This window comes from Ursus maritimus, unplaced genomic scaffold, assembly GCF_017311325.1.
Source record: "Ursus maritimus isolate PB19 unplaced genomic scaffold, ASM1731132v1 scaffold_7, whole genome shotgun sequence".
In the NCBI taxonomy this organism is placed as follows: Eukaryota; Metazoa; Chordata; class Mammalia; order Carnivora; family Ursidae; genus Ursus; species Ursus maritimus.
In genome coordinates this window covers 34,431,971-34,447,076 of record NW_024426885.1, presented here as the reverse complement: position 1 = coordinate 34,447,076, position 15,106 = coordinate 34,431,971, and the positions used below count along the sequence as shown (strand labels likewise).

General features: G+C 42.1%; 2 protein-coding genes and 1 pseudogene across 2 annotated transcripts in view; 1 reads left to right on the top strand and 2 right to left on the bottom strand.

The window, feature by feature from the left end:
* Positions 1-15,106, top strand: part of BTAF1 (B-TFIID TATA-box binding protein associated factor 1) — a 126,051-nt gene that overhangs the window by 4,744 nt on the left and 106,201 nt on the right. The window contains exon 3 of the mRNA XM_040624685.1: positions 12,632-12,949. Coding sequence (XP_040480619.1) covers positions 12,936-12,949 — 14 coding nt within the window. The 5' untranslated portion in view covers positions 12,632-12,935. The remainder of the gene's footprint in view (positions 1-12,631; positions 12,950-15,106) is intronic.
* Positions 39-812, bottom strand: FGFBP3 (fibroblast growth factor binding protein 3). Its single transcript, XM_040624687.1, has one exon. The coding sequence runs from the start codon at positions 810-812 to the stop codon at positions 39-41; it is 774 nt and encodes a 257-aa protein (XP_040480621.1).
* Positions 8,790-9,612, bottom strand: LOC103667956 (annotated as a pseudogene).

The following is a 15,106-nucleotide window of genomic DNA, read 5'->3' as shown; positions in this document are numbered from 1 at the left end:
CCCCCCCCCCCCCCACGTTCCTTCCCCGGCGGGCAGCCTCAGCCGTTCCAGAAATTGACGAAGAAGTTGCAAAGGGAGTGCCACTTCTCAGCACAGTAGGTCTCCGTGAGCTTCGCGTTCTCGTCCAACCCGTCGGGATCCGGCCCGGTCCCTAGGGGTCGCTCCTCTTCTGGGTCCGAGGCCGCCTTCCTCTTGCCCGCTTTGGTCTTCTCAGAGGGCTTCCCTCTGGGAGACTTGCTCGCGGGAAGTCGGGCCCCTCCGGCGGGGGCGGGAGCGGGCTCCCGGAGCCGCCCCCGGCTCCTGGCCGGGGGCTCGGGATACCGGGGGAAGCCGGCCGCAGTGGGGCGCACGGGTGAGGACCCCTGGGGCACCAGGCGCAGCTCGGCGCCGTGGCCCTTCTTGCCTGCGCACAGGCGAGCCTTGAGCGGAGCGGGGTCCTGGCACGGCCGCCGCTTCTTGCGCAGCCCGCCCAGCACCTGCTTCCAGTAGTGCGCGCTGCGGGCGGCGTAGGCGGCGCAGCGCTCCGGCTCCCCGAGGTAGGCGCACAGCTGGAGCGCCCCGGCCGGGTCCTGGCAGCGCAGCGCCAGCTCGCTCCCCGCTGCGGGCCCTGGGGCGCGCAGCATGAGCTGCCAGCTGCACGCGTGCCGTTCGGGGCTGACGAAGCGCCCGGACGAGCCGCCCGCGGGACCCGAGGCCGGCTTTGCCGCGCTGCCTGCCGCGCCCTTGTCTCTCCGGGCGGCCACGAGGAGGCAGCCACCCAGCAGCAGCAGGAGCAGCAGCGAGAGCGACGCTCGCAGCCTCAGAGGACTCATGGTCCGCGGGTCTGCGCTCAGGTCGGGTCTTCGGGACGCCTGGGCGCTTCAGTGGCGGCTGGGCCAGGAGAGCGGCATCCCTCGGACCTGGGGACAGAGGCAGAGACTGCTGCTGCAAAGGCGTCTACGAATTCCCCTTCCCGTGCCGTCTACGGTTCCCATACGCTGGTTTCCAGGGGGTAGCAGCAGCCTGAGAGAGACCCTCTGAGAAAATCGCTTACTGTCCAAATAATCCTTTTATATCTTTTTGAAACCCAGTGCAAAGACAAAAACAAAGCGATTCCTGAAAATTGCCACCTCCATCCCCTCCTTTTTTCACCCTCCAGTATACTATCTACAAAATCATTTCAGATCATTCGTGGGAAACATGCATTTTTACTGCACTTTGAACTTACCGAGTTCTAGGAGAGGTGGTGGAGTCTTATTGGGGTAGAAGGAATGACTGCATGAGAGATTAGTCCGTTTTCGCTGGCTCCCAGTGAATGAACGTGTTATGAATGGGACAGGAGGGGCCTTCCCCACTCTCTGCCCCTCCCAGACTTCTCTCACCCTGGGAGATTTCCCACCACCACCACCACCACCACCACCCCACACACACACACACACACACACACACACACACACAAACACCCCAAATGTAGGAGAGAAGTGAATCACGCATATTTTAACAGGTCATTCTTTTCTTTCTGTTTATGTATTAATCATTCCAACATGAAGTTAAACAGAAAGATCTAAGTTTTTAAGAGTTAAACAAAAATTTCATGTTAGAAACAAAACAACTGTTTTGTTTTCTAAACCAGGCACTGCACTCTCTTCATATCATTCTGAGTTCTGTGTTCTCAGCCTGCGCTTTGGTAGTCTTCCTAATCCTAATCATGTAATCTTAATCCTAGTAACTGTTAACTACAAACAGAAATAGGCCCTCGTGTATTAATATACCATAGTGTCCTGCAGTTCACCCAGGGGTGGGTATTTGGGTTTGGGATTATTTTAGGTGTTATAAATCAATTACAAACTGCTTGCAAAGATCAGAAGTTAAAAAATAATTTGTTTGGATTAAAGTTACAAGATAATATTGCCAATTCAAATGGTGTAATCTTTAAGAGTTACTGTGTTCTTGAATCTTGAGAATTTTATATTTAAGCAAAGCTTAAAATATTCCATCATCTTTTAAAAAAATGTTCTCAGTAACAAATGTTTTCCTTTCACTTCAAGAGTTTTTATACTACTTTACAATTGTTTTTTTTAAAGATTTTATTTACTTATTTGACAGAGAGAGAGAGGCAGCCAGTGAGAGAGGGAACACAAGCAGGGGGAGTGGGAGAGGAAGAAGCAGGCTCCCAGCGGAGAAGCCTGATGTGGGACTCGATCCTAGGACCCTGGGATCAGGCCCTGGGCTGAAGGCAGACGCTTAACGACCGAGCCACCCAGGCACCCCACTACTTTACAATTGTTTTATACACGTGAGTACTTTCCTAAAATAATTACCCAAGATGTCAAGAAGTCTCATTATATTTCCTAATGTTTTGTTGCAGACTGTATTTTCTGTTACTGGACTCATTTTTGACATTGTATTTGAACAGTTATAACTTGATTAGTACTATATAAACCAAAATATTTCAGAATTAAAAGGATGTATTTAAATATATGTTAGCATATATTAAATATATAGCAGTGTATATTGACCTAAGAAAGGAAATTTTTACTTCTCCGGTGAGATTAGGAAGATTAAATGACTTACAGATGTCACACATCATTTAGTGATAAAGCCACATGCCACCTGACTCAGTGACCAATAATCTTTACATTTCAAGGGTGCCTGAGTGGCTCAGTCGGTTAAGCGTCTCCCTTTGGCTCAGGTCATGATCTCAGGGTCCTGGGATAGAGCCCTGCATCGGGCTCCCTGCTTAGCAGGGTGTCTGCCTCTCCCTCTCTCCGCTCATGCTTGCTCTCTCTCTCTGTCTCTCTCAAATAGATAAATAACATCTTTAAAAACATAATCTTTACATTTCAGCTTTGTATTATACTATCGCTTTCAAAGTTAGTTATGTTTTTGTTACATCAATCTGATTTGTAATGAAAAGTACCTATGAAGTTAACAAATATTTGTGTAAGTTTCATAAACAAGAGTAGCTTACTAATGTACTTCAAAGATGGAAACCTTCTGTTTCCCAGAAAACTGTATTTGTAGGAGTGAAGCACCTATGAGGATAGAGGCTTTTGTCTGTTGTGCTGTCTTGACTTCCTGTTATCAGCCACAAAGCTGAATTGGAAGAGTTTTTCGGCTAAAGAGTGACATCTTGTGACATTGCGCCCTAATTACAATGAAAAAGTTCATTATCTGGAAAGTCATAATCACTAGGAGAGATATTCCAGAGACCGAGCTTTCTGTCGGAAACATTGTTCCCCAAAGAAAAGGGACACACAGATGTGCTTTGCCATGTCAGAAAGAGGTATGTCTTACCACAAGTTACATTTTATTTTAAGACTTTACTTATTTATTTTGAGAGAGAGCTTGTGAGCACAATCCGGAGGAGGGGGGCAGAGGCAGAGGGAGAGGGAGAGAGAGAATACCACGCAGACTCCACGCTGAGCACAGAGCCCAACGCGGGCTCAGGCTCACCACCCTGAGATCATGACCTGAGCTGAAATCAAGAGTCCAGCTCTCAACCCACTGAGCCACCAAGGCGCTCCCCACAAGTTACTTTTTATAAACCGTGGTAAGACACACGTATCACCAAATTGCCATTTTAACCATTCTTGAGAGTACAGTTCAGTGGCATAAGCACATTCACACTGTTGTGCAGCCATCACCACCATCCAGCTCCAGAACATTTTTTATCTTCCAAATGTACCCATTAAACAGTAACTCCTCGTGTCTTCCTTCCTCCACCTCCTGGTAACATCATTCAACATTCTATTTCTATGAATTTGACTAGTCTAGAAGTGCACCTCATAGAAGTGCATTCATGCAGTTTTTACCCTTTTATGACTGGCTTATTTCACTCAGCATGTCTTCAAGGTTATTGCATGTTGTAGTGTTTGTCAGAATTTTCTTCCTATTTAAGGGTGAGTAATATTCCACTGTATGTATTCACCATATTTTGTTTATCTATTAACCTCTCAACGGGCTTTTGAGTGGCTTCCACCTTTTGGCTCTTCTGAATATTGCTGCTCTGAATATGGCTGTACAAATACCCGTTTGAGTTCCTGCTTTCAATTCTTTTGAGTATTTACCCAGAGTGGAATTAGTGGGTCATATGGTAATTTTATTTTTAACTTTTTTTATTTTTTTTTATTTTTTATTTTTTTTTAAAGATTTTATTTATTTATGTGACAGAGAGACAGCCAGCGAGAGAGGGAACACAGCAGGGGGAGTGGGAGAGGAAGAAGCAGGCTCATAACGGAGGAGCCTGATGTGGGACTCGATCCCGGTACGCCGGGATCACGCCCTGAGCCGAAGGCAGACGCTTTAACGACTGCGCTACCCAGGCGCCCCTATTTTTAACTTTTTTTAAATAAAGATTTTATTTATTTGAGATAGAGAGAGAGAGCACACATGAGAGAGCAAGAGGGAGAGAGGGAGAGAGAGAGAGAGAGCAAGCACGGGGGTGGAAGGGCAGAGGGAGAGGGAGAAGCAGACTCCCTGCTGAGCAAGGAGCCTAATGCTGAGGGGCTCCACCCCAGGACCCTGAGATCATGACCTGAGCCGAAGGCAGACGCTTAACTGACTGAGCCACCCAGGAATCCCTAGTTTTAACTTTTTGAGGAACCTCCATACTGTTTCCCATAATGGCTACACTATTTTACATTCCTGCCAACAGTGCACAAATATTCCAATTTCTCCAAATCCTTGCCAATGCTTGTTATTGTTTGTTTGCTTGCTTGCTTGGTGGTGTTTTTATAATAACCATCCTAATGGGTGTGAAGTGGTATCTCATTGTGGTTTTCATTGGCATTTCTCTAATGATTAGTGATACTGAGCATGTTTTTCATCTGCTTATTGGCCATTTGTATCTCTTCTTTGTATCTCTTCAGCAACTATGTCTGTTGAAGTTCTTTGCCTATTTTTCAATCAGGTTGTTTTGTTGTTGTTGAGTTACAGGAGTTCTTTATATATTCTAGGTATTAACCTCTTTTTTAAAAAAATGTTTTTAAGATTTTATTTTTAAATAATCTCTACACCCAACATGGGGTTCGAACTCACAACCCTAAGAACAAGAGTTGCATGCTCCACCAGCTGAGCCAGGGAGGCGCCCCTAAATATTAACCTCTTATGAATATATGATTTGCAATATTTTCTCCCATTCTGTAGGTTGTCTTTCACGCTGTTGATAGTGTCCTTTGATGTACAAGAGTTTTAAATTTTGATGTAGTCTAAGGGAAGACATTTTATTTTATTTTATTTTTCAACAGGAGATGTAATTCCTTTATTTTGAATCTTAAATAAGATTTTGAATCTTTTTTTAACATAATTTTTTAAATTTTTTTAAAATAATTTTTATTTTGTTATATTAGTCACCATATAGTACATCCCCAGTTTTTGAAGGGAAGACATTTTAAAAAATATCATGATGTGAGATGTGTAAGAAAACATGAAATAAATATTTTAATATTGATTTAAAAAAATCTTTTTAGGGGTGCCTGCGTGGCTCAGTCGTTGGGCGTCTGCCTTCGGCTCAGGGCGTGATCCTGGGGTCCTGGGATCGAGCACCACATCAGGCTCCCTGCTGTGCTGGGAGCCTACTTCTTCCTCTCCCGCTCCCCCTGCTTGTGTTCCCTCTCTCACTGGCTGTCTCTCTCTCTGTCAGATAAATAAATAAAATCTTAAAAAAAAAAATCTTTTTAATGCATCAGTGATCCAACAGGCCTGTTTGGATTCATACCATATGCTACCTAATAGTTTAGAATGGGGTGAATTTCTTGGTAATTTCAGTGATTAACTTCTTAGTCCTGCCCTGTGAATAATACGAAGGAAATACATTACCATAAGGAACTATGTAGCACCTCCTTCCCTTCTTCTCCTAGGGAAAGTTGGCTGCAGCACCTGACCCAACAAATTACTACAGTGAATAGGCCTCCAGCCTCTTGGTCTTTCTCCCTTTCTTTCTTTCTTCTTTCTTTTTTCCCTTTCTTCCTTCTTTCTCTCTTTCTTTCCTTCCTTCCTTTCTTCCTTTCATTTCTACACCCAGTGTGGAGCTTGAACTCACAACCCTGTGATCAAGAGTTGTGTCTTATTTCTACACCTAGTGTGGAGCTTGAACTCACAACCCCACGATCAAGAGTTGTGTCTTATTTCTACACCTAGTGTGGAGCTTGAACTCACAACCCCGCGATCAAGAGTTGTGTGCTCTCCTGACTGCGCCACCCAGGTGCCCTAGGTTTCTTACGACTACATAATTCTTTCTACATGTAAAATCAGCTTTGCATAGTTCAATATTCAAATTTTCCTTGTTTCATCAGTATTTGCCTAATCTTGCAAATTATAATGTAAGCTTTTTAGACAAAGATAATTTTTTTAGTTCTTTTGTACCTAATACAATGCTCAAGGCAAAAAGTTGATTGCTTGACCTCTCACACATGGCTGGTAGGAGCATAAAGTGGTACAATCACTTTAGAAAACTGTTTGACGTTTTCTTATAAAGTTATATACTCTGTGCTCCAGCCATCCTTCTTCTAGGAATTTACCCAATGTAAATGAAAACATATGACCACAAAAAGACAGGTAAAAGAATATTTATAGCACTTTAATCATTGGAATAGCCCCAAAGTGGAAACAACCTAATTATCCATCAACAAGTAAGTGGATAAACAAATTGTAATAAAAATCTGTTTATTACTTAGCAGTAAGAAGGAATGAACCGCTGCAGCATGTGACAGTGTGAATGAATCTCAAAACCATAGTGTTGATCAAAGGAAGCCGGACACAAAAGAGCCCATATTGTATGATTGCAACTATATGAAGTTCTAGAGCAAATGAAACTAATCAATGGTGGAAAAAAATTAGAATACAGATGCCTCTGGGGGATGAATGATGGCTTGTGTTAGCCAAGAAGGGATAAAAAGGAGCTTCCTAGGGGTTATGTATTTCTATATATTATATATCTATATTCTATATATTTTATTTTGGTAAAGGTTTAGGTTATACCTGAGATTTATGTATTTTATTGCATGTCAGTTTTACCTAAAAAAGAAGCCAAATCTGTAAGTAATGAGTCAACCTAAGTTAATGATATCAGTGTTGAGTGTTTAGGGATAAAGTGTATTGATGTTTGCAACTTGTTTTAAACGTATAAAAAATTGGATGGTATGAATAGAGGGAAATAAGTAGTAGATAGTTATGTTATAAAGCTAATATAGTAAAATATTAATTGTAGAATCTAGGTCGTAGGTGTATGGGCATTCACTGCATAGTTTTTCAACTTTTTTATATTTTTGAAATATTTTACAATAAATGTAAAAACAGAAAATAACAAAAACAATTTTAAAGATTATATTCCTACAATTAAGAATTAACAGATATTAATATCTTGTTATATTTGTGTTCCACAATTTTTTTTAAGGAAAAAAAGGTCACATAACTCTTCCATTTTCATTACCCCTATCAAATCCCATTTCCTCCTGCCCCACTCCCAGCCAGGATAACCTGTATTTTATCATAAGTTTGGGGTGTATTCTTTCAATACACTTGTAATAATTTTATATTTGTTTATGCACATATATGTAAAGTTCATGTCAAGCATACTCATTGCACGGACACTTGGCTGGCTAGTCTGTAGAGCGTGCAAACTCTTGATCTTGGGGTTGTAAGTCAAGCCCCACAGTGGGTGTGGAGATTGCTTAAAAATAAAATCTTAAAAAAAAAGTATGCTCACTGCAGCTTCATTTATAATAATGCAAAATCGGAAAAACCTAAGTATCCGTCAGTAAAGAAGTGAATAAATTACGGATCTTCATATAATGGACTAGATCTTGGAAACATAATGTTAATTAATTAATTAAAAATGAGCTTATAAATGATACTTTTTGTTCTTTATGGATACACATTATATGTAGCAAAATGATAAAAACATGGACAAGAAGTATATACACAAACTTTGTAAGCTATATCTGGGAAGGTAGGGAGGAGAATGGGATTATGGCATTTTGCACCATATACATTAAGGAAAATTTGAAATAAACAAGAAGAACTTTAGTCAAACTCCCCTTCCTCCTCCAGCTTTATTGGGTAGTTTAAAATTACATTCCTGTTTTCTAGGATTTCTGTTGCTTTTTTCCATCTGACTTTTTAAAACTGGAACACAGTTGTCTAAGTGATATAGTATACAAAAATAACAGCTTGATTTCTCCGAAAATGCATTTCTCTGCAATTCCCGAGTAACTCCAAATTATGCTCACTCTGAGCATAAGTGTTTACTCTGGGTTTTAGATTTAGTCTTTGAAAAAAATGTGTTCTAAACCTTTGCCATCACCTCATGTATATCCAGCCTCAATGCTGTGATGAAGTTGTTCCTGTTTAGGCCTTTCTCTTGATTTTTCTCACACAGCCGTTAACACACATTTGTCTTTTTATTTTGTTTACTCCCTCTCAGCTGTATGTTCTGTGTAGGGCCTGATACGGATGTTACTTGATATTATTTAATAGCTACTGAGGTCAGACAATCCAAGGCCATCATTATGCTAAAATTAAAGTTATTTATGGAAACTCATAGATACTTCCAGAATTGGTTTTACTTCCTACATGGGAACATATCCAAGAAGCCCAGAACAGGCTTACTGGTCTGACTCAACTCTTCCCATTCATCAATCCCTATTCACCAGGGGGCGGAAAGGGTTTCTTTAACAAAGCATCATACATAACACCTCTAGCAAACTAAGCATACCCTTTTTATTTTTTGTAGTTAAATGCATAAAGTTTATTTTTTCCCATTTTCTCCTTTAACATGGCAAGTAAAACTCACTGGCCTGGGAGTAGACTCTGCCAACCTTTGGCCAGTGAAGAGGATTCAGAGAAAATAATACAACCATCAGTCAGAAAAAGGAGGGGCAAGAAAAGAAAATAATTAAGCTGTGGCTTCAATCATGCATTCCTGTGCAAGGTGCCCTGACTGGCCACAGTGCTAACAGCTGACTTGTTCTGCTGCAGTTGATGGCTACGTGACCAGTTTCCCACATGTATAGCGCTTCGGTTTGGAGTAGTCTTTTTGTATGTGTCCAAATTGTCCACAAGAATAGCACTTCTGGGGCGCCTGGGTGGCACAGCGGTTAAGCGTCTGCCTTCGGCTCAGGGCGTGATCCCAGTGTTATGGGATCGAGCCCCACATCAGGCTCCTCCGTTATGCGCTTGCTTCTTCCCCTCCCACTCCCCCTGCTTGTGTTCCCTCTCTTGCTGGCTGTCTGTCTCTGTCAAATAAATAAATAAAATCTTAAAAAAAAAAAAAAAGAGAATAGCACTTCTGCTCATCCTCATGGTCGCAGTCATGAGCCAGATGGCCTGGTTTGCCACAGTTGTGGCAGCACTGCTCTCTCTCTCTGTCTCTCTCAGGCTTCTGGTCATGTGGCCACCTCTACTGCAGTTAGAGCAGGCATCCTCTTAAAGATCACAATCGTCCGCAAGATAACCAGACTCACCACAGTGATAACAGGTGTCTGGAAGAGATAAGGAACCAAACTGGAAACCTCTACTGAGGTTTCCACCTCTGCCACGGCTTCTCGTTCCATGACCATGGCCTCCACTAGTAGGGCATTCCTGAGCCTCATAGCCAGATCGCCCACTCTTGAAACCCTCATTGCTGCTCATGGCTACAGTTAGATCTTCAGTGTCTGAGCAGGCCCACAGCGGGGGACGCTCGGACACAGGCCCAGGGAAGGCCCGCCATTGATTTTTTTAAACCACTTTTCTGGTGGTAAAAAATAACAGCTAATATTTATTTAGCACTTAGTATTTTTAAGTGTATCATGTATTGCTCATTTAATCCTTACCATAACTTTACAGAGTACAGGTTTGTAATCCATTATTTACAATTCTGAAACTGAAAAGGGTCTAAAAACCATATTTAAAAAAATTCATTTGGGAGCAAAACCTGACCTGGACTGGTTTACAGTCTTTGATTTATTCCTCTCAGTATGGCTGGCTATTCATACATTTTGCTGCAGGGCTATAAATGTATTTGGTTATAGGGTGCTGCCCTAGAAGCTGTTGGGGTGTGACATAATACAAGATATATGCATTGGATTACTAAATCCAATCAAAACATAAAAGCTAAATCTAAATCTAAAAAAACTCTAAATTCGAAAACCACCTGGCAGGGATTTCAAATATGTGTCATGGACCAGTATGATGACCATCGCCATTTAACAGATGAGACATAGAAGTCAAGTCACTTACTCAAGTTCACATAGTTAACAAAAAGAAAAATCAATGTAGTTAATAATATTTTTGCGGGCTTGTTGTGGAAGTCACTTGGTTAAATGCATTTTATTCATTATGTCATTTAATACTAACACTGTAGGAGGTCCTATTATTATCCCCATTTCACAGATGAAGGAACTGAAGCTTAGAAAGGTTGTACAACTCTTCTGGACACACAGCTATTAAGTGTGGTGAGGACGGATTTGAAAACAAGACAGTCTGACATCAATATATTTTATTATTACACTATCCCCTACAAACCTATGATACTAGCCGTTTCCTCTTCTAAATATCATTTCAAACTATATACCTACTTACCTTTGGATATTAAAGAGTAAGATTTTTAATATGTATATAAGATCATTTTATTCACATGTTAAAATTCTCCTATGACTTTCTACTGCATCTAGAGTAAAATCCAAATTCCTTACAATGGCTCCTTTCTATCTCCTAGATCGTCTCCCCACACAGCAGACTTCCCTTAGGCTTTTACACTAGGTATATCCTCTACCCAGATCTTCACACAGCTGGCTCCCTCCTGTCATTCAGGCCTCAGGTTAAGTGCCTCCTTGGTTTTTCCCTAATTACCCAGTCTAGAGTCTCTAATCACCCTATTTATCCCATCATTCTACTTTACATGGAACATGAACATGACATTTTCTTCTTTATCTGTTTACTCTTTTTCCTTCCATTAGGATGTAAGTTCAACCCTGTCTGTTTTGGTTTCTTTTGAAGCTCCAATCTCTAGTAGAGTTCAGCAAGGGGTAGGTACTTAATTTTGGCTGAATAAATGAATGTAGTACGCGATCAGTTAAGTAGTACCTGCTTTTTAGTTTCAGTGGTGGGAAATATATTGAGAAGGTGGGTGTGAGAAGACTGTGAAATGTGAAGATACTTGAACATCAGCTTAATTAGATTTTGTCTAACAGTACAAACAGTGCCTAGCGAGTGTCTGACACAGAGCAGGTGCCAAATATTTGTTGAATGAATGAACAACAGTAAATATTAGTAGCTTGGATCATGGGCAAATTACTGAGCTTAGTTTCCTCACCTCTAAATTAAAGATTAATGGGGTGCCTGGCTGGCTCAGTTGGTAGGGTATGTGATTCTTGATCTCGGGGTGTGAGTTTGAGCCCCATCTTGGGTGTAGAGATTACTTAAGAATAAAATCTCAAAAAAAGTAAATTGAAGGTTAAAACTTACTTTACAGGGTCAGCCTAGGAATTATAGATGATGCCAAATGCCTACCACATAGCAGGCATTAAGTTCATTTCTTTTCCCTTACATTTACATACTACTTTATGGTTTACAAAGCTCTTGCAAGCTTTCCTAGATACATGACCTCATTGTATTTCCATAACCTTCCATAGGACTTCTCACTAGCTTCATTTTATAGATGAAAAGACGACTCAGGGGTTGAGACATAGACTCTTCAGGTAATGAGAAGCCAGTGGACAAATTTTATATGCAGAGTGACATGATAAAAGCAGTGGTTGTGTGTGTGTGTCTGCTTAAAAATTTTTCTTTATTTGTCAGAGAGAGAGCACAAGCAGGGGGAGCGGCAGAGGGAGAGGGAGAAGCAGGCTCTCTGCTGAGCATGGAGCCCCACGTGGGGCTCAATCCCAGGTCCCTGGAACCATGGCCCGAGGGGAAGGCAGTCTCTTAACCGACTGAGCCACCCAGGCGCTCCAAAAGCAGTGTTTTTTGATTTTGATCTGTTAGTGGCCTCTAAGATGGACTTGACTAAAGAAGCTGGAGAAAGAATCCTGTAGCCACTATCATAAAAATCAAGTTTAAGGTGGTAAGGACTTGCACTAAGTGACAGAAGAATGTTTAAAAGCCTAATGAATTAAGTTACCCGATAGCCAGATAAGCCAAAAAAGGGGGGGGGGGACTGGGAATTTTTACGTGGGGTTGAGAAAATCATGGTATCTACAACATAAACAACTGAGAAAACAAACTCGGTTTGGCAAAATGGTTGGCAGAAGACCTTCCCTACGATAGCTACGCAGAACATCTGGCGAATATGGCAAACACTGGAGCCGTGTCCTAAGTGCCACTGTAAATCTTTCTTGCTTTCCCTCTGGCATCGCCACCTTGAGTAGAGCACCTAAGGTCTTCAGGATCCTGTTTTGTCTACAGTCTGGTTGGATGAGGATCAGGGCAGGAAGGAATTAGAAACCAAGTTTTTGAAATTCCAGAACCTTGGCTAAATCGCCCATTCTCCTTCTCTAGGAAAAAAGGGTACCCTTATTTATCCTTCCTGCCTGGTTAACGACACACAGACACAAACATTTCCTTTCAGGCGCACGCAGCCGAACAGAAACTACTCGTACGCCTTCGCCTCACTTGCGCAGCGGAGGCCCTGGCGGTGAGCTGACGTCACTTCCGGCGCGCTGACGCTCAGTCCAGCGTGCCGACGCCTGCGTCAGCAAAGAGCGGGGCTGGGGGCCCCCGGTTTGAAGTCGTGCGGGTCGGAGGACTGCCGCCTCCGCCGCCGCCTCAGACCCCTGCTCCCCGGCCGCGACGGGGACGAATTCGGGCAGGCGGCGGGGCAGATGCTCAAGGGCCCACGGCGGGACGCCCCGCGCCGCACCGGCCGCTCCCCTCTGACCGCGGCCTGGGCCTTCGCCGCTCTGCTCTCTGGAAACTAGCGCCTCAGCGGTGCGGCGCGTAGCTCGCGGGGAGCCCCGAACCGCCGGCGCCCGGCCATGGCGGTCTCCAGGTGGGTCTCGCTCCTGAAGAGAGGACGGGAAGGTGGCCCAGGCTAGTCACGGTCTCCTCTCGGTGCCCTCACTCCTAGAAAGGAGCGGTTCCCATTGTCACCGGGCTCGGGCTCCTTCTTCCAAAGACTTCGGAGTTCGCTTCTGGGTCTGTGAGGGTTTGGGCTCGAGTTACTCATCGTGAAACGGTTCAGAAATGTCTTTTTCTTGTGCCCTGTGCCACGTTAGAACTAGTTTTGCTCTTTCCTCACCATGCTTCTCTTCTCTGGTTTCTCTTCCCCCTTTCAGTTCTAGAGCCTGTTACCTCTCTTAGCGTTCCTGAGGCTGATTCCTAACCTCCATTTCATGGGAAAACTTGGTAGTAACTGTCGAGGTCTGGGAGATTTGAATTACTATTATTCAAGTAAGCTTCTAATTGTCTTAGAAATTATTTATGGCTTTAGGAATATGTTCTTTCCTGAGGACATTTTTCTTAGAGTATAATTCTTTTGTTTAGCAGTAAACATTCAGTCAGCATTGTAATCTTTGGCAAGTTATTGTATTAGCACCGTCTTTCTTAACTAAGGCGTGAAAGATATCACAAATCTTAAATTGTTTTAAAATGTTGCCTATCAACAGGAACGTCTAGGGAAACTATAGAAAAGCCAACAAGACGTGTAGCTATGGGAGGAAAGTCCTTTCCTCCAATATGATAAGAATGGTGGGAGAACTTTTTGTTAGAGGTTTGATTTTGGAAATGTAGGGAGGGGATAGTCCCACTGATAGCAATCAGGAATCACCAAGTTCACTAGCGTTGATGAGGTAAGTTTTCATGAGAACTGGGTCTTTCTATCACATAGACTAAAGGAAGCAATGAGAGTTCAGAAAACAAATAGTTTTCATTCATTTTTCACAATTAATTGAACACACTTGACACAGTAGGTGCTCAAGCTGTGTCTGTTTGCAAGCCAAAAGGCTAACCCATCCCTCACAGACTCCCTAGATAACTGATGAAATAGTGTGTGGGAGAAGTCTATGGGAGTTGGTTTAAGGGGGTTGCTAGGTACCTGTAGTATGGAGCATCTAATTTTATTTCATACGTTAATTGAATTCAGTCAGTGTGAGGAAAGTCTTATTTTGTGATATATAAAATTGAGAGAATAAAGTGGTAATTTAACTTTTTGTGAATATTGAAAGGTGTATCTTCTCATTTGTTACCTCCTATATAAATATATATATATGTTATAAATACATTGATACTGCAACTTAATATGAGATTTGTTCATTAGGTGATACAATGTTTAAGAGAATGAGTAGCTCCTGGGGTGCCTGGAAAGCTCAGTTGGTGGAGCATGCGGCTCTTGATCTAGGGGTCGTGAGTTCAAGCCCCACATTGGGTGGAGAGTTTACTTAATAAAAAAAATTAAAAAAAAAAGATCAGCTCTTGAAATTTCTCTTAGAGCAGATTGTTTTCACAGTATTGGATATGGTTTTATAGAGACAAAATGAAAGTGTTTAAAGAGAAACTAATCTGCTGCCCTATGCTAATCTGTTTTCAGAAGTTTAGGGTATGTAAATTTCTGAATGAATGAGTGGGGTTTGAAAGCCACTGCCTTTTGTTCTTGACATTGGATTTCAAAGAGCAGGGTTCTTTTTTATGTAGATTCTTTGCCAAAATCCTGTTAAATTATTTTTTTAAAAAGCCTGTCATAGTTTTATTTAAAAACTACTCCTGTGTATATTTTGCTAATATGATGGTTCAAGAAAGACATTTTTGAGGCACCTTCTGTGTTTTGGGGATACTGTCAGTTCTTGTTTTTTTTTATTAGAAAGGTTCACTTTGAATAGCAAACTTGAATTTCAAGCCGGTCTTCTCCATACACTAAGCATGTTTCTTTACTAGTGGAATTTACTTTCTTGTTGGTGTATGCTTGTAGAATACAGACTCAATTGAATATTTATATTTTATGTGGAATAGGTTGAAGATAGCTCAAGAGATACAAATCATATTTGCCAGAATCAAATCTAAAATATTCTTTTGCCCTGGAATATTTTTAGGACCTTGTAAATATTTCCAATAGAAGGGAAATGGTTAGTTTGTACCATCATTCCCTCAATTCCCAGGTTCAGGAATCTGGGAATAATAAATGATTTTTCCCTCTCTCCTCCCCCCCCCCCCA

Excerpts from the sequence above, each read along its gene's own strand:
- FGFBP3 (XM_040624687.1), bottom strand. The coding sequence starts at position 812 with ATGAGTCCTCTGAGGCTGCGAGCGTCGCTCTCGCTGCTGCTCCTGCTG.